Source organism: Gymnodraco acuticeps, unplaced genomic scaffold (genome assembly GCF_902827175.1).
Source record: "Gymnodraco acuticeps unplaced genomic scaffold, fGymAcu1.1, whole genome shotgun sequence".
NCBI lineage: Eukaryota > Metazoa > Chordata > Actinopteri > Perciformes > Bathydraconidae > Gymnodraco > Gymnodraco acuticeps.
The window spans coordinates 61,878-80,704 of record NW_022989872.1 but is presented as its reverse complement, the minus strand read 5'-3'; the positions used below and the strand labels follow the sequence as shown (position 1 = coordinate 80,704).

The 18,827-nt window shown below is 40.0% G+C and overlaps 2 protein-coding genes across 2 annotated transcripts; one reads left to right on the top strand and one right to left on the bottom strand.

Annotated features, from left to right (window-relative positions):
* Window positions 1-9,424: 9,424 nt before the first annotated feature.
* LOC117533633 (glucose-induced degradation protein 4 homolog) lies at window positions 9,425-14,421 on the bottom strand. Its single transcript, XM_034197517.1, has 6 exons — window positions 14,034-14,421; window positions 13,594-13,653; window positions 13,196-13,303; window positions 12,667-12,768; window positions 12,434-12,564; window positions 9,425-10,918 (listed from the first exon to the last, which is right to left on the bottom strand). Exons 1-6 carry the CDS (start codon window positions 14,217-14,219, stop codon window positions 10,855-10,857), a joined length of 651 nt encoding a protein of 216 aa, XP_034053408.1. The 5' UTR covers window positions 14,220-14,421; the 3' UTR covers window positions 9,425-10,854.
* Window positions 14,422-14,540: 119 nt separating this feature from the next.
* atpaf2 (ATP synthase mitochondrial F1 complex assembly factor 2) lies at window positions 14,541-18,608 on the top strand. Its single transcript, XM_034197503.1, has 8 exons — window positions 14,541-14,968; window positions 15,059-15,103; window positions 15,321-15,469; window positions 15,870-15,967; window positions 16,299-16,379; window positions 16,496-16,608; window positions 17,129-17,244; window positions 17,762-18,608. The coding sequence occupies exons 1-8, from the start codon at window positions 14,851-14,853 to the stop codon at window positions 17,897-17,899; spliced, it is 858 nt and encodes a 285-aa protein (XP_034053394.1). The 5' UTR covers window positions 14,541-14,850; the 3' UTR covers window positions 17,900-18,608.
* Window positions 18,609-18,827: the final 219 nt, after the last annotated feature.

Here is an 18,827-nt window from a genome sequence, read left to right as displayed (position 1 = left end):
TCATTCATCGCTCCTCCACTCATAACGGAAAAGTGTGAACAATATGCATTATGATAGGGATTAAATCCACTATTATTCCTCCTGCCACAATTAAAAATGCCCCCCGTGCAATTAAAAGTGACCGTGAGCACTTAGAAAACCCAACATTCTTCTAATCACTTCATTAGGCCATTGCATCAAAAAAGCCCTCGAACTTGGCGAACTTGAATCATCACCATCAGCACTTTCATCGGTGATATCAGGTGACGTTTCCTTGTATTTCCTCTTCGACATCAGAGGCTCGTAGAGATAGGGTTGGATGTCGAGAACATACTCCAGATATTGGGTGGCCTCCGACTCAGAATCAGACATGATAAGCCGGGTGGAAATATGTTAGGCATTGAACAAATTCCCATCCACCTCGTCCTTGTGAGGTGAGTCCGCCTGGACTTTATTTGTCTAAACCTCTCTAAAAAGGTCAAATTTCACTTGTTTTGCATCAATCTTGATACAGGGTACTTATTATATGTTATAGTTTGGATTCCTAAAGCTTTTAGTCTATAGTCTACTCAGAATCAGACATGATAGACGAAACTAGTTGTACTATCGGCGGAAGCCGCTGTGATTGATAAGCCAGGTGGAAATATGTTTGGCACATCTGACGTCACGCGCCGCCATCTTGCGGAGGAGCGGCGGAGAAAATAAATCGTCGGACTTGGTGTTGGGGGTTGAACAAAATTAATATTGCGCATTGCCAGACTCATATTATCTCCGATTTTAATACTGCAATATCTTAGATAGTGTTGTAGCTATATGATTTCGATTGTACTGGCAATTATACAAAAAGCTTTGCATTTGATCTTTAACAACGTTAACAGACAGCAGAGCAGTGGGAGCCGGTTGGTCAATCCCCGACCCGTATTGCGCATGCGCAGATCTAAGATCCAGTAGAAATGATAACAAAGTAAAAGTCTGCTGCTTATTGTTCTACTAGGCCAAAATAGAGTCAAAGAGTATATGAGAGTGAGTTAATTAATATATTTGGCAGTTTGGAGTAAGCCTGTAGATTCGTTTGTGTGTGTGTGTTTCATGTATAGGCCTCTCACGATAATTAATTTTGTTGGATACATTTTCCCGGAAATTATTGCGATAAACGAAAATATTGTCGGCAACGTTGTATGACCATTTTAGACCACTGACATAATGATAATATATAATAATAATAATTCAAGTACATCCTTTCAAACTGCTAGTCACATCCTCATGTAAATGGCAATATATCGAGGTCATTTTTATTTATCGTACGATAAGTAAATTATTTGCTTATCGCGACAGGCACACAATAAAACAGTGGAAACAAACATGTGTTTGACTTTCATTAGTGAATGAAACTGTGTGCCCTTTATAGTCTGTGTCCAATATTGTGTATTTGTATATATTGTATATATATCCTATATGCTAAGGTCCCGCTACAGACAAGATAGCAGTCATTTAGTGCGCATATGTGTAATCAAACCCATGATATCAAAATCTCACTCCAGCCAGGTACCCAAAGTTGGCAACCCTGATATACTGAACATTATTTGATCCATTCCACCACTAGCTTAATCCCAAATAATGTAGAGGTGTGTTATAGGCAGGGTTGGGAGGGTTACTTTGTAAATGTAATCAGTTACTGATTACTGATTACATGGCTCTGAAAGTAATCCGAATACAGTTACAGTTACGTGTCTTAAAAAAGTAACGTAATCAGATTACTTTTAGATTACTTTTGGATTACTTTCCTTTTCCATCACAGGTATGTTTTGGTGTACAGGAGACACAAAAAGCAAAAGGAATGTGTTTTTACTGTTTTAATGGCTTATCAAGAGCACAACTGAAACATAACATCTGAAACGATGTAACAACATAATTAACTTTTTGGGGATGCAGTTTGGGATGTGAGGAGTGAGGGACACGGCTTAGAACGAGCGTGTCGCCTTCTGTCCTGCCAGTGTTGGCAGGACATGAATTAAAATGTCAAACTCGGACTTCATTTTAAGGACATTACGGCCAGGGGTGTAGAGCTATATTTGTTTAAGCACCGGATTGGTAAAACAGGAGAGTGTGTGCACCAGTCTGCCTTGATCTATGAATTCATGTCCGTGACTCTCACAGTATCTGCTGCCCACAGCTGTTTTATAGAAGGAAAACCTCCTTCACTTCATGAAATCTCTGCAGCGCCAGGAGGCAGCGGGAGGGTTAACTCAGCCTCTGAGAAGACGAGCACGCAGTGCCTTTCACGCACCGCCTTCACTGTGTTTACCTTCAGAAATAATCATTAGTAAGGCTAAAGAAAGAGCGACCGCAGGCTGATGTGTTTTAACCACTCACACGCGATTTAAACGCAGACTTGTGTTCCTCCATGTTTCGCTGTTATTGTTTCACTGAGCGGACCCGAGATTTTTTTTCAAACGCTTTTTTGGTCCATCTGCGGCGGTAATAGGTTTTGTGGGCTGTGATGATTAGGCTGTACCTTTAGTAATGAATATTACATGTTGTGAGAAAATCTTTCCACCAATAATTCCAATAAGTAATCCAAAATGTATTCACTTCAGGTTTACGAAAGTAACTGTAATCAGATTACTCGTTTTTCAAATGTAACGCGAGCTGAATACAGTTACTTGATTTTTGTATTCTGATTACGTAACGCCGTTACATGTATTCCGTTACAACCCAACCCTGGTTATAGGTACCCCTTATTTTCTAGTGAGATGTATTTTTATGTTCATATAATAGTGATTTCAATGCCACCCCAAAATGATCACTGGTTCCATCCTGGCCACCCCACTGAAAATGTCCTGGCTCCGCCACTGGCTGCAATGCTTCCAAATTAGAATCAAGGATCTTTATTTCTGTCAAATAACGGGAATATTGGAATAACTATCTTAAAAAACATGTTCTGATTTGTTACATGATGAAATGAGGAAATGCTTTTGGAAAAACGTCCTTAGTAAAACCACTAGAAGTATATAGCTAGAACATGCTTTGAGAGAAATGCTAACTTTAGCTTTGCAATAGTATCACAAAGACAATGCTAAAATGCTAGCATTTAGCAGATGGGGTGTTTTGTTCCTCAGCTCTTTTGGGAAATGATTTCCTTTCTTGTGGACAGGATGTTTGCCATGCAAGCTCATCATCCTATATCAGTAATATTAGCATGTCAGGGTTTCCCACACATAGACTTTACTTGGGTGGGCCTCCTAGGTGTATTAACGGCCGCCCAAGTATATTTCGCGAACCATTTAGGTTTTTTTTTTTTTTAATATATACATATATATATTTTTCTTTCATTCGTCCGTGACCACGACGCCATCTGCGATCGATTAACTTGTGGACAATGATCCCTCGCTCTATGCCTCCTGTACCAAGTCCCGGACTGGCCATCGGGAGGACCGGGGGGTTTCCCGATGGCCTGGCCTGTTAAGTGGTCTGCCTCACACAGGGTGACTGGCTGTTTACATGATGTGGCCTGCCGACATGGCCACTGTCATACAGATCATGAATCAAAGCCCTTGATTGGTCTCTGTGTGTCATTCAAGCTCGGGATAACCTCAGCTCAGGTAAAGGACTCTCTGAGTGTTTAGATAGTTAACTTAGTCTAAGTTCTCAGTGGGTCTCAAACGGTTTGGTCACCATTTATGTAAACACATATTTCCATTCGAGGGGGTAGTGATTAGTAAAATATGCATGAATAAATAAATAAAAAGTTAACTTGGTGAAAAAAGGCAAGATACACTTTTAAAACTTGTTGAGAGCTAAAACTAGTCTTTGCTGCTGCCTGAAAGAGGAGAAGGGGGAAGAGGAGGGAGACAGGGGAGGCTGATTCAGGAGCCCAGACACACTTACAACTATAACAAATAAATAAATAAACAAGTTTCAGTGTTTTTTCATATTGGATATATGTTATTGGTTATGGCCATCAATCAATCAATCAATCAATGTTTATTTATATAGCCCAATATCACAAATGTTACATTTGTCTCAGTGGACTTTACAGTTTGTACAAAATATCAGTATGACAATACGACACCCTCTGTCCTTAGACCCTCACATCGTACAAGGAAAAACTTCCGAAGAAAACCCACAGTTTAAAGAGGAAAATGGGAGAAACCTCCGGGAGAGCAACAGAGGAGGGATCCCTCTCCCAGGACGGACAGACGTGCAATAGATGCCGTGTGTAAATTGAAAAGATAATACATTTGCAACATAGGTAGTCCAAATGTTTGGAAATGCATGTGTGTATAATAGGAAGATGAATCCACGAGGATATCCATCCAGGACCTATGATCCAGGACCACAGCCACGACTCAAGATCCAGGACAGAGGAGCGCAGGATCATCCATGACTCCGGATCCCGGCGTATACAGACACCAAAAAGAAAGACATTTTGGGAAGCTGGGTTAATCGGAACATGAGAGTACACAGGTATAGACAGAGAGAAGGAAGAAGTAAGATGTCCCCCGACAAACTAAGCCTATATCAGCAAAACTAGGGGCTGAATCTAATCAGCCCTAACTATAAGCTTTATCAAAAAGGAAGGTCTTAAGCGCACTCTTAAAAACGGATAGGGTGTCTGCCGCCCGAACACAAACTGGAAGCTGATTCCACAAATGTGGAGCTTGATAAGAAAAGGCTCTGGCTCCCATTGTACTTTTAGAGACTCTAGGAACAACCAACAACCCTGCATTCTTGGAACGCAATGCCCTAGTAGGACAGTAGGGTATAATGAGTTCTTTAAGGTAAGATGGCGCCTGCCCATTAAGGGCTTTGTAGGCGAGAAGAAGAATTTTAAATTCTATCCTGTGTTCTATAGGGAGCCAGTGTAAGGCAGCCAGAACAGGAGTAATGTGGTCCCTTTTCCTAACTCTGGTTAGTACACGAGCTGCAGCATTTTGAATCAGCTGAAGCGACTTGACTGACTTCTTGGTACACCCTGATAATAAGAGTTACAATAATCCAGCCTTGAAGTAACAAATGCATGGACTAGTTTCTCTGCATCGTTTTGAGGCAAGATATGCCTGATTTTTGCAATGTTACGTAGATGGAAGTAGGCGGGTCCTTGAAATTGATTTTATGTGGGCGTTAAAGGATAAATCCTGATCAAATATAACACCAAGATTCCTTACAGTCTCACTGGAGGCCAAATTAATGCCATCCATGGTTAATATATCCTTAGATAATTTGTTTCGTAGATTCTTCGGGCCAAGTACAATAACTTCAGTTTTGGTCGTGTTTAACATCAAAAAGTTTAAGGTCATCCACGTTTTTAAGTCCTTAAGGCAGTCTTGAATTTTATTTAGATGATTAATTTCATCAGGCTTGATTGATAAATATAGTTGAGTATCATCCGCATAACAATGAAAATGTACAGAATGATTCCTTATAATATTGCCATGATTTTATGATTATTGAAATGTATACAGTTCTGTTTCATATAGTTGTTCCCATAGATCTAGTCTCTTATTTGTGGGTAGTAGATTTAAACTATAGTGCTATCACTATGGGCCCTGCCTCCCAGCTAGCAGGGAACGTTCTCACAACTTTGGCTAACATTACCTACAGGTTCTAATAATGTTTTAAAGAAACGTTTTAATCTGATGTTCAAAGAACCTTTTTAGGATGTTTATTATTTCAAATAATGTTCCTATAAGGTTTAAGGTTAACTAAGACATAACGTTTTAACTGCAACATTCAGAGGATGTTTTAAGGATGTTATTGAGGCCTGAGATGGCAGAACGTTTTTTTATAAAACGTTCTTTTAATGTGATATGTTAACAAAGGTGGAACGTTTTGCCTGCAACATTCTAAGGATGTGTTTTGGACGTTGTTGAGGCCTTATTGTTATTGAGGCCATTATTGTTATCCTACCTTTCAGAAGAACATTCTGGGAACCAAAAGAAAACATCCCGCTGAAAACATTCCTAGAACAGTGAATGGCAACATTTTCAGAATTTTCTAGCTGGGCTGTACCTGTTCGCTCTGCCATCACGTGAAGGGTCTGCTAACAAGCGACCAACAGAAAGGTTCATGTTAATGTTGTTGCAAGTCACAAAGGCACGTCACCTCAAGCCCCCCCCCCCCGCTACCAGCACCCCAATTTTTGGCGGAAATCGCGCTCCATTTAAGGCGGGGCCTCTCATATGACGCACACCTGTTAGCCTGTTCCACCATTCTTCGTTTTCCGAGGCTAGGAAGGATTCTTGCCTCGCTTCTGAAGGAAGTGACTCGGAGGTACATGTGCTACCAAGGAAGTGTCTTCGACATTGAGAAACACCCACGATCTCACAGCATTTCGTGTTATAGTCACAAAATTAATCTATTGATTCGTGTTCACCAACATGATTTCACAATTTTTTTTTCGTGTCACACAGAACGATTTTAAAAGCAATGTAAATAATAACAAATTAGAATGAAAAACAGATTAAAAAAAATACAGATTTCAGTATTCTGAGGCTCTGAGCCCCATTTATTTTCCTCGTGGACGGCAAAACAACTCAGACATTATACAATTTAAAATAAAAGGGATAGGGTTAGGCTTAGGGTAAGATATTGAGTAAGAAAATGTTTTTATGAACCACACAGCTTCCTGTCTTCCAAGACCTGACCGGACAAAAAGACGTGGTGCAGGCACGAAACATACTACCAATAGAAATACATTGCTTTTAAAATCGTTCTGTGTGACACGAAAAAAATGCGAAAATCATGTTGGTAGAATAGATTAAATTAATTTCGTGACTTTAACACGAAATGCCGTGAGACTGGGTTGCTCATGCACATGCTGTCATTGATGATGCGATTTTATTTCTTTTAGCTGTAAAGTAAAGTCAGTGTGGGCCAAAGCAACATCATTTGTTTTGAGTATGATACTGGTGTCACATTAGGCCGTACAAAAAATATTTGGATGTAATTATTGGGCTGCTGCTAAGTCATCAAGTCAAAACCTGAGTATCACTGTGTGCACATGCTCACCCCAAGCGTTTAACTGTCAATCAAAGCCCTGAGTGAAAACAATAATTCCAAACATGACATACTAAACAAGTCGTTCATTTTAAGTGATCCACATTCCAGTTGAGTTTATGCATCATTGACGGCATGCAGGGAAACACTCACACTCACACAAACTATGCAGTTTTCATGAGCACAATAGAAAAGAACATATTGTGCTGGCTGGTGGAAATGTTGGCATCCAGCATTTTCATTGGTAACCTACAGTGGGGCAAAAAAGTATTTAGTCAGCCACCAATTTTGCAAGTTCTCCCACTTAAAAAGATGAGAGAGGCCTGTAATTTTCATCCTAGGTATACCTCAACTATGAGAGAAAATCACATTGTCTGATTTTTAAATAATTTATTTGTAAATTATGGTGGAAAATAAGTATTTGGTCAATAACAAAAGTTCATCTTAATACTTTGTTATATACCCTTTGTTGGCAATGACAGAGGTCAAACGTTTTCTGTAAGTCTTCACAAGGTTTTCACACACTGTTGCTGGTATTTTTGGCCCATTCCTCCATGCAGATCTCCTCTCGAGCAGTGATGTTTTGGGGCTGTCGCTGGGCAACACAGACTTTCAACTCCCTCCAAAGATTTTCTATGGGGTTGCGATCTGGAGACTGGCTAGGCCACTCCAGGACCTTGAAATGCTTCTTACGAAGCCACTCCTTCGTTGCCCGGGCGGTGTGTTTGGGATCATTGTCATGCTGAAAGACCCAGCCACGTTTCATCTTCAATGCCCTTGCTGATGGAAGGAGGTTGTCACTCAAAATCTCACGATACATGGCCCCATTCATTCTTTCCTTTACACGGATCAGTCGTCCTGGTCCCTTTGCAGAAAAACAGCCCCAAAGCATGATGTTTCCACCCCCATGTTTCACAGTAGGTATGGTGTTCTTTGGATGCAACTCAGCATTCTTTCTCCTCCAAACACGTCTAGTTGAGTTTTTACCAAAAAGTTCTATTTTGGTTTCATCTGACCATATGACATTCTCCCAATCCTCTTCTGGATCATCTAAATGCTCTCTAGCAAACTTTAGACGGGCCTGGACATGTACTGGCTTAAGCAGGGGGACACGTCTGGCACTGCAGGATTTGAGCCCCTGGCGGTGTAGTGTATTACTGATAGTAGCCTTTGTTACTTTGGTCCCAGCTCTCTGCAGGTCATTGACTAGGTCCCCCCGTGTGGTTCTGGGATTTTTGCTCACTGTTCTTGTGATCATTTTGACCCCACGGGGTGAGATCTTGCGTGGAGCCCCAGATCGAGGGAGATTATCAGTGGTCTTGTATGTCTTCCATTTTCTAATAATTGCTCCCACAGTTGATTTCTTCACACCAAGCTGCTTACCTATTGCAGATTCAGTCTTCCCAGCCTGGTGCAGGTCTACAATTTAGTTTCTGGTGTCCTTTGACAGCTCTTTGGTCTTGGCCATAGTGGAGTTTGGAGTGTGACTGTTTGAGGTTGTGGACAGGTGTCTTTTATACTGATAACGAGTTCAAACAGGTGCCATTAATACAGTTAACAAGTGGAGGACAGAGCTCTTAAAGAAGAAGTTACAGGTCTGTGAGAGCCAGAAATCTTGTTTGTTTGTAGGTGACCAAATACTTATTTTACAGAGGAATTTACCAATTAATTCATTAAAAATCCTACAATGTGATTTCCTGGATTCTTTCCCCCCATCCTGTCTCTCATAGTTGAAGTGTACCTAGGATGAAAATTACAGGCCTCTCATCTTTTTAAGTGGGAGAACTTGCACAATTGGTGGCTGACTAAATACTTTTTTGCCCCACTGTATGTAGAGGAATACATCTGGGAAAAATTGACCTGAGGAAAATGTAAAAAGAGCATTTTTAAGAAACATCAGCCATGTTTTTGTTTAAGGATCTGGGGATGGAGATGTTGATCTTGGTCCACCACTTTGGTCCAGACAATAATATATCTATTATAATACGTGGATTGAACGTTTGTGATTGCAGGGTTTTTCCTCTGGCACCACCAAGAGGTCAATATTTAACGTATTGTGTTTAATGTCCAAAACACTGTATGGAGCTCAAATTGAGTGTTTATCAGCATCCTTATCTTCTGGCGACACCATGTGGTTTGGAGTGAAATGGCTCAATAACAGTTAGATGGACTGCATTGAAATGTGCTAAGGATATTCATGCCCTCCTGGGGATAAATTATACTATACTTAAGTACACATTTAAGGTACTTAGACTCCAATTACTGAGTATTTGCTTTTCATGCCGTTTACACCCGACTACATCTCCAACGGGAATATTGTAGTTACTTTACTAACTTTGTCGCACTTAAACAAATAGGAACTTGTAAAATATAATGTTGTGATGTAGATTAAACTATTCAATAGTATAAGTTAGTACATCTGAAACAAGAAGTGGGTTGAAAAAGGTTTTTTTTTAATAGTTATTATTTATTTCCAAACTGGGTTTTGCGATTAGTACTTTTTGTAAATGTTGAAAAGTAGTTAACATTTTATATTTGCTGTATAGGATCTGGATAGCTTAAATCACTTCATAATTGACATAAGATATGGTTTCAAAATATCACTTAAACATGTATTTCGGTCAAACAAGCAAGACACGTCAAAAGATGATTTGATATGATTTTTAAAAATTCATAATCCATTCTTTAGTCAAACCATCAATCAAATCCAGGCTTATTCTCAAACAAACACACTGTTATAATACAACTCTGATAAGCTTTAGAAACATGGCACAATCACATGGGGAGGGAACATGATTTCGGGAGTGCTTTCATAGGCAATTTAACAAAAATATTTTTCCTTTATTGAAGATAGATTCTTTCTTTTCTTTCATATACTATGAGGATAGAATAAAATGTTGTCTCTGAAAACTGCAGGTTTTGTGTTTGGACAGTGCCATATTGAAAGCGTTGCATAGTCAAAGGGACAGAAATAAAAGGATGGTGGGGATCTTAATTTAAAATGACACATGAGGGAGTAAAAAGCTCTTTGTTAACGCAGAGTGCAGGAAAGAAAAAAACTCTTTTATTAATACTTTTATGTGATTGTTTTGGCTCTGAACTCCCCTCACAGTCAAACCCTTAAAAACAGCTGTGAGTGTAACATCCTGACTGCAAGCATTATTAACATATAGTCCATCTCTGTGCAAACGTAACTCAATAGACCCACAGCAATCACATGTGATAATAATCTCCCAAGCAGTTGTATGAACACGGGGGGGAAAAGCTCCTCACATTGCAGCTTTTAAAAAAGTATCACTCTGCGTCCATCATTAAGAGTCAAATGACAAAATAAAGAAACGGCTAAGCTTAAAAAAAAAAATACTGTCGTTCTAGCTTAAGGGCTGATTAAAGCTCCAATCAATCAAGAACCCAAACTTTTATTTTTCCTTGGCGATTTTCTTTCGTGTTAATGAGAGCACTCCTCAGAGGAATCCTCGTCCAACGGTATCAGCGAGGGAAGTCGCTAAACAAGGATGGGAAATCCCAACTCAGCTTGTACGGTTTCTCGAGATGCGTTTGATTTAAAAACCAGACGTTAAATGATGAAAGGGGGCACGCTATATGAGCCACACCCAGTCTCTGCTGCCGCTGCGTCTTACTTTAAAAGCTCCAGCCAGGGAGCACATCTCCACTTTCTTCTCATCCATACATTCATTTGTCCGATATCCTTGGGAACATGCTAGACTTTTTCATTTCTCCAAAGCCTTTATTCCCATCCCTGCTCGTTATCCTCTTCCTCCTCTTCCTCTTCCTCCTCAGCAGCATCTGCAGACCTCTGCTTTACCTCAAGTCTCTGTCCATGAAAAATAAAAGATCCACAACGCCGGGCCGGGGTCACCGGAACTCATAGATGGCTGCACTGTGCTCGGGGACGTGGGTGAGGTTTAAAGACTGGTACCTGCAGCCGGACAACAACACAGTGTATGTTAGGATAGGTATGTGTTAGAGGTACACATAGGGTTGGATATGAAGAGCAAATCAAAAGGATTACAGGTTCAAATCCCATTTAATCTCAGCACGTTTATCACATATTGAAAAGCATGTTTATGATGCATCAGAATACCTTTATTAGTCCCACAAAATGAGTCCTCATTGTTTCTGCATTGGTGCTTTCAGACTGCATCAAGCCGTGAAAACTATGCATTTCCAGCCTTCAATAGCTCAAATAAGCTCACTATCAAAATGCACTTCTCAGATATAAAAAGAAAAAGTATTTATCCAGTTTAAAAAGACACAATCTTTTAGATTTTTGTATGAAATCAAACCCTTTTTCTGATCTATTTTTTCTACAACAGCCATTCAAGGTATTTCAATTTAGAAATTAACTTGTGTACATTAGATGTCATTTGCCTTCATATTTGATCACCAGGCCAGGTCAGGCATTTAGTTGTTGCGTTAAAATGAGCTTATGTGAACAAATGTACTTCGTTTGACTGTTCTGACACAACTGCAGTCCAGTTTGTAAAAAAAAAAAAGATTTAGTCACATAAAAAAGATGGATGTCGACACTTGAAAGGCAATAGGTAATAAAAGCTGAGTTTAAGGAACAACATGTCACAGTGGAGGTTCATATGCAGCCAGTGTGGTTTGTCGAATTGACACCAGTGTTTGGTAAAAGGCAGCAAAGAGCACAGAGTGTATCCTATAAACAAGCTATTTATAGGTCCATAACAACATTCACATTGCAGTTAATACGGTTTCATTCCCCTCAATAATGCCAAACACTTACAAGTATGACATTATCGCTGGCTGTGTATCATTCTGCACGTTTGAAAAACAACTTAAAATACACTAATTCTACTACAAGGGAGGGAAACAAAACTGCTTCCAAGTATTTTTGGTCAGAGAAGGGAATTGAAACAAATAAACTAAATGGAAATGAATGGGAGGCTTTGGCTAAGTGGGTAGTGTGCTGGCCTTTGAATCAGAGGGTAGCAAGTTCGAGTCCCACTGCAGTCAGCATCTCGACACTTCACCTAAAATTGCTCCTGTGGGTTAGTCCACAGTACTGAATGTATGTCAGTCGCTTTGGATAAAAGCGTCTAACAAATGACATGTAATAAAAAAGTAAAAACAGATTCTGTTACAAAAGCCAAACGGTAAAGTGGAAAAGGATTTCAAAAAAATGCCTAATGAGATTGAGAAGACTATGATAGAGGACAAGCAGGCCTCAGTGTTTTGCTTATAAGCAGGGAGCGACCATATTCATCGAATGAAGCAAACTGAGAGTTAGATCGTTCTTCTTCATGCATATAAATGGTTACACACAGTCTAAGTTTCACCAATAATCTGAGCAAGGGGAATTTGAGTGTTAAGGACTTTCCCCACCCTGATTTTCCAGCCAGTCTGGGCTCTGATCCCGCAAATTCTTACTACTCTACACCTCAGTGTAACTAGTGTTGTGTTGCCTTACCATTCAGAGCTCCTGTGGTAGTAGTAGCCCTCGATCGTTGCTGTGGATTTCTGGAAGCATATGTAATAAAATCCGGCAAAAGAAGCTCCGCTGATGTCTTTTATTGTGTGGTCAGGGACCAGGAACTGCTCCTGTGGGGACGGAGGGACAGGGTGAGGAATAGCAGCAGCTGCGGTTCATGTGCGGTGACTTACTTGAACATATGGTCAAGCTCCATTTAGGCTGGACCTTACCTTCCACCTCATGAAAATAAAGTCAGAGTTCTTCAGATCCTCGTAGTCGAAATCATCCGAGTTGAACGTCTTTGCATACTGGTAGAAGGCCTGGAACTTGCCCTAGACACAAAAAGAAAACGGATTATGGCACGGTAAACCAGCCAGATGTAGAGTCTGTGTGTAGATTACGAGTGTAACAATCTATTTATGTGAATTAAAATATCCCTGAAATGATCAACGATCCAGTTACAATGTCGCAAACATTGATACATGTCTGCTCTTTAAGATATGCACTCATTTTGAAATTCCTAACTGATCGACATTTGCTATTTAAACATGACAAATGTGGCACTTTATAGAAAATAACAGAGGTATTTTTAGTTCATTTGATCACGAAGAATATGTTTTTTTAGTACCTGGAAGAGCAAAATCAAATCATGATAATGGAAACAAATCGTTGCAGACTTGTTGATATCTCTAACAATTGTATCGTGTTTAAATCTTTGGTATACACCTCTAAATATGAATGAACATGTTTTCTCCTTACCCAGTGCTTACGATCCACATCTTCATCTGCGTCCCATTTCCGAGTGAGAAACGGCCGCTTCCTGCTGATGATCTCTCCAGCGAAGAACGTGGTCAGAGTCGGGTATTCCTGCGAGAGTGAACGCAACAGGAAGAGATTGGTGTTTTGTTTTGCTCATCTGATAAATGTTGGTTTGTTTATTTTAAAAGATTATAGGTTAGAATTTGACTACTGAAATACATATACTCATATGAACTGCTTATGTTCAATCACTGTTGTCATGCTGTTGGATTTGCATGATACTGTAGGATAGTAGTATCTATAGTAGCCTAACACAGCTAGAGTGGATAAGTGTTTTTAATAGGATCCAGTATAAATCATACATTTGTGTCTTTAACAAATGGATTTACTCCACTTACCTCGGTCAGTCCTTTTATCTTTAGGTAGCCACACAAGTAGGAATCCTCCATGGTGACATGCTTAGAAGGAAAAACACAATCAACAACTGAGAATGGGAACATTTACCTCATATCAGTGGCTATGTTGTCATTTGAATTTAACAGACATAAGGTTGGTATGGCTTGTCCAACAATGCAGAAGGCAAACATGGTTAAACCTCTATTATTTAATATATTCCATGGTAACATTGAATAACATGTCTCCTTATGGTTGAAAATGCTAGTAAACATTAGCTAGCCCTGCTACATGGACAGCTAGTCGAGTTACTCAACCACAGGCCACAGGGCTCACTGATTCCCCAGCTGTCAATCATCACACCGCCCGTTTGACAGATCACCAAATACCCCCCTTTGACAGCTTACCTAAATAAATAAAAAAATATACTTTTAAGAAGCCTCACCTGTAGAACAACCTCAACGTCGTACGAGTTCCCTTTGCTCTTCTGGTGGCCCCTGAACCTGGAGCCGCTGTACAGAAGCGAGGTGACAACACCGGGCTGCTGGGTGTTTATCGGCGGCGGGGGGATAAGCGAGGCCGAGGATGAGAAGGCCGCGGCGGGGCTGAGGTATCCAGCGGGGACAGGCATGGCTCCCGGTCGCTGGCTTGGGCACCGACCGCAGTCGATTGCCGTCTTAGCGATGGACTCTGTCGTTGTCTACGGAGAGGACTAAAGAGGTCCAACAACATTCAAATCAACCCCCGATCCCTCCACAATTTAGTTTACCAGGCGCTTCCAGAAAAGTAAGTGGACTTCGACGCGGCACCGTAGCCAGCAGAATCGGGCGCTCTCATTGGCCAACTGAATTCCCCTTGGTAACATCCTCAACGCTCATTGGTTCGACGTGCGGAAGGCTTTATGGGAATATTTGAGTGTAGTTTGTTCCAGAAGTACTACGGTGATTTGAAGTACTTATAAAACTACATTTCCCAACTGTGATATATTTTTTTCGCTGTCTTACTAGTAACAGAAGGTCACACGCATCATGCTTTTGAACGAAGGAGCTGCAAAGGAAGAAATACGAAGCAGTGAATAGAGACATCACTTTATACAGATAGCCAAAACATTATCAACAAGAACTGCTGCTAATTTGCATTCATATTCACTCGTTTAAAATGTGGCATTTCATTCATTGACGAACTGCGGTCAGAAACGGGTAGTAGCTTAGCCTGTCAGCTAGCATTTCATAATAACATTGCATTTTAACATAACTGCAAATATGTTTAGGCGGCTTGTTAGACTTCAGGGTCCGCTCGGAAATATCCTCTCTCCAGATAAAGTGTGCCCAAGAAATCAGCAGCTTCGGTGTGCTGTGAATTATTCCTCAGCCTTAGTTGGTAAGATGCATTCATTCAATGTTGATTAAAATCTGCTGCAGCAATACATTGTATAACTTAACCTTATGTGATGATTTCTGCTGCTTACAGAAAAAAGAAGATTTTATAAAGATGTCAGTATATCCCAAAGTGAAGGTAAGTCAAACAGAGTATGATAGTTATTTGATTGAGAATACTAAGTTAGATGGTGTAGAAACAACCAGTCTCCACTGTTACATGTGTTTCTCCTAGGTGTCTTTGTTGGTGAAAAGAGCACTTTTAATCATTTAATGCTTTTGATATGAAGCAAGCCACTTAAGTCCATGCTATGCTTTACTCCTGCCTCTCTAACATTGTTTTCACTTTCATTAAGGTGGTCTATATGAGGTAAACCTAGACAGAAGGAAATTAAAAACTCCTGGAGGAAAGCTGTTCACAGCACCAAATGAAGCCATGGCCATCGCTGTGGCAACCGAGTGGGATGCTCAAAAGGACACACTGAAGTACTACACAATGCACCTGGTACGACTTTGACTGGGAACTAGAAGGGGGTTTAAAGTGTCTTCCTCATTGGATCAGAGCCCAATTGAGTGTTTCTTGATATTCTTGTGTTGTTTTTTTCAATTACATACATTATGCATTTGGGACTCCTTCAATGCTATTGAAAAATATGCAATGTGTTGATTTACATGTCATGATAAGTTGAAGGTTAATGTGCGAATGTGAGAAGAATTTGAGACCAGAAAACTAGCTCTAGGTGACACTCGATAGTTTTTGAAGATGTATGAGAAGCCTTCATTTAGTGTATTGACGCAGACACATTTTTGCCATGGTTTTTAGTTGTTTTTTCTACTCCTAAGACGATATGTTCAGTTAAAAACGTAATTGACTGAAAGAGTAATGTTGTAAATTCTTCCCGCAGACTACACTTTGCAACACAGCTCTGGACAATCCTACCCATCGTACCAAGGAGCAAATGATCAGCGCTGCCCTGAAGTTCCTGGAAACTGATACTGTCTGGTAAACAACTTATTTAATTATTCCATTTTGCTACATATTGCTTCTAGGGATAACAAGTTTTTTATAAATCACTTATACAGCTGGAGCTAGTGTCAACACTCTAGATTTACCGTCAGTATAGCCATACATGCATGTAATGACTGCTTTAGATGGACCATTCTGCCATTTAATCCTTGACTTGATTCCTTCTCAAGATGTGCTGTCCTGCATTCTGAATAGCTTGTTGACTTTACCTGTTTTTGGTTATTTGCAGAAGTTCTTGGTAAATTGTTTAAAGTGCGACCCTTTCAGTTGTGGATTGAAAAGTGAATGGTGTTTATGTTTTGTGCAGTTACAGAGTAGATGAGCCCCACAGTTTGGTTGAGCTGCAGAAGAATGAGTGGGACCCTGTGCTGCACTGGATTGAAAACAGGTAACGGCAGCATTCGTTTTGGTAGTAGAAAAGGCACATACAGTGATACAAACCTTGTTAATTAGGCTATTGTAATACACTTTTTCTAATTGTCTTTATCTTTTACTCTATTGCAGATATAATGTCACTATTGGATCCTCGTCCAATATTTTGGGTCCTGAGATTCCAAAGGAAACAAAAGACACGTTTCGGCAACACCTGAAGTCTTACAACTTCTGGTCCATGACAGGTAAAACAACTGATCCGACATAAGCATTTTTAACTATAGAGCGCTGCACAGATGGTATATCTTTCTAGGCCAACCTAAAAGATGGCCTCGCGCTAATTCAAAACATAAAGCCAGTGGGATTTCTTTTTCACCAGATTTTGGATAATAGCAGAAAGTAACTAATTCAAACAGCTGTCTTGGAAGCAGCCAACTTTTTAAAGACATGTTAATACTTCAAATTCAAGTTTGGGGTATTCTGTATTTCTTACAACGCTACCAACGTAGAAAGTTACCAAATGTCTTGATTTTCAAACTCATTCCCGCAGCACTCTTATCTGCTCTTTTGTTTAGATGATTTACCTGTAGTGCTAAATATTATCTTTCATACTTTGCTGACAACGTATCTAAGGAAGATACTTAAGGTGTTTGTAAAACATGTGAAATAATTGTGATATTACGTACATTTGCTTTGGTAATGAGTATTATAATAAGCTTTTAAAGTATATTTGAGCTATACAGTAATATGGTTTCTCCTGTGCAGGGCTTGAGTTTGTGATCACCCAGCTGAAGTCTGTTGTCCTGGCGATCGGGGTGATTGACAGACATCTGAGTGTGGAACAGGCTGTGCTGCTCTCCAGACTGGAGGAGGAATACCAGGTAGGAGGGTAGCAGATTACAATTTGCAACCACATTTTTTTATTCAGCGTTGTTTACCATATTTCTTTACTAACCATAAACAAATGAGACCTTGTGAACCTATCTTATGACCGTGATATTGTCATTGCTAGTGTTTCTGACAATCCTGAAAAATCCCATCACTTCTCTTGCTATTACAGTCCTTTCTTCTGCAGTAAAAGTTTTAAGTGGATCAATTGAAGAGCAGTTGGAAGTGTTTTTTTTTCTCTTTGCCAACCCCATCTGTTTTTACAAGAAACTCAAAAGGTTTGCTTGCTTTTTTTCCGGAAGAACGGCGCCCTCTTCTGTTTTTGTTTTTAACATTTTACCCATGAACCCTACGCTGGTAGCAGTTATAATTTGTTCTATCTTTTACAGCTGTATAAAGTTGCTTCAGTGTAACAATGAAGAAACACTAAGGATGACATGGTGCTTGTCCTGCAGAGAGTCTTATTATTTTCTGTACAGTCAGCTTACATTTTTTCCCCCTCCTGCACAGATAAAATACTGGGGAAACGTGGAGTGGGCCCATGACTACGAAAGTTATGAGCTGAGGGCACGGACTGCTGCTGGAGCTCTTTTTGTTCACCTCTCATCTGAGAGTTCAACTGTCAAACGCAAACTTATGCAGAATTGAAAAGTGTGTGCCCTTAAACTGAGAACACCTCAGTTTATCCATTCAGACAAACACACATACACCCTGCTTGTTCTGTTTAGCAGCTGCTGTGTCTGATCTGTTATAGAGTCATCTCACTCCAGTGAAAACATTGGCTATCTTTCTGCAGTGTTTATACGTGGCAGCTGCCAAGTGTGCCACCCCTCACCGAGTTTCCAGCCGGTTCTCAGTCGCCCGTGACATTTTGGGCACTGCGCATGGTTTCAGGAGGATAATGACTAATGCTGTTGTCTATTTGGTGGATGAATGTTAACTCCATGTCTGCCTTCTGCCTGCCACATTTTAATACTGCAAAGTGCATATGCTATTGTAATAGGAGCAACAGATGGAACATACTGCATTCCAATTATTTTCTGTGATTTAAATTTATTCATGTTTTAGGTATTTTGTTTTTTTTGTGGTAACTAATGAGGTAAAAGATCATGTACATGGATTAGTATCATCTCCACTTCACAGTTCTGTTTCTTCAAAAAGTAGTATTTAAGCAGAAAAGTATATTTTCTGCATCCTCATACAGTAGTCATGTTCACATACAGTGCTGATGGTGTTGTTGCTCTCCCGACTGGAAATAAATTCAAAGAATGACTTGTTTGTCTGTGCCCTTTCCACCTATTGTAAGCAAAATGTCAGTAAACTTTATTGTGAATTAAAACCCAAACAATTCAAAAGACTTGTAGATGTCTGTCATTAATGTGCATATTCAATGTCTTTATCATTTCGAGTGCTACGGTCATAAAAAAGCAATTTCATTGGTATTGATGCAACCTTTACTGCTTTTTATTTACAATTAACCCAACTGTCATGATGGATGTTCTAACCGTCCAATCACACTAAAGGTCAGGATCTCTTAGCCAATGACGTTGCTCTATGGGCGGGACTTAAGGGACGT

What these genes read in the sequence shown, in the direction of transcription:
- LOC117533633 (XM_034197517.1), bottom strand. Translation starts at nt 14,219, where the DNA reads ATGCCTGTCCCCGCTGGATACCTCAGCCCCGCCGCGGCCTTCTCATCC. An exon ending in TTATTTTCATGAGGTGGAAG is followed by an intron (nt 12,565 to 12,666) that starts GTAAGGTCCAGC and finishes CCGTCCCCACAG; the next exon opens with GAGCAGTTCCTGGTCCCTGA. An exon ending in TACCACAGGAGCTCTGAATG is followed by an intron (nt 10,919 to 12,433) that starts GTAAGGCAACAC and finishes GTCCGGCTGCAG; the next exon opens with GTACCAGTCTTTAAACCTCA.
- atpaf2 (XM_034197503.1), top strand. Translation starts at nt 14,851, where the DNA reads ATGTTTAGGCGGCTTGTTAGACTTCAGGGTCCGCTCGGAAATATCCTC. An exon ending in TTATTCCTCAGCCTTAGTTG is followed by an intron (nt 14,969 to 15,058) that starts GTAAGATGCATT and finishes TGCTGCTTACAG; the next exon opens with AAAAAAGAAGATTTTATAAA. An exon ending in CAACTTCTGGTCCATGACAG is followed by an intron (nt 16,609 to 17,128) that starts GTAAAACAACTG and finishes TCTCCTGTGCAG; the next exon opens with GGCTTGAGTTTGTGATCACC.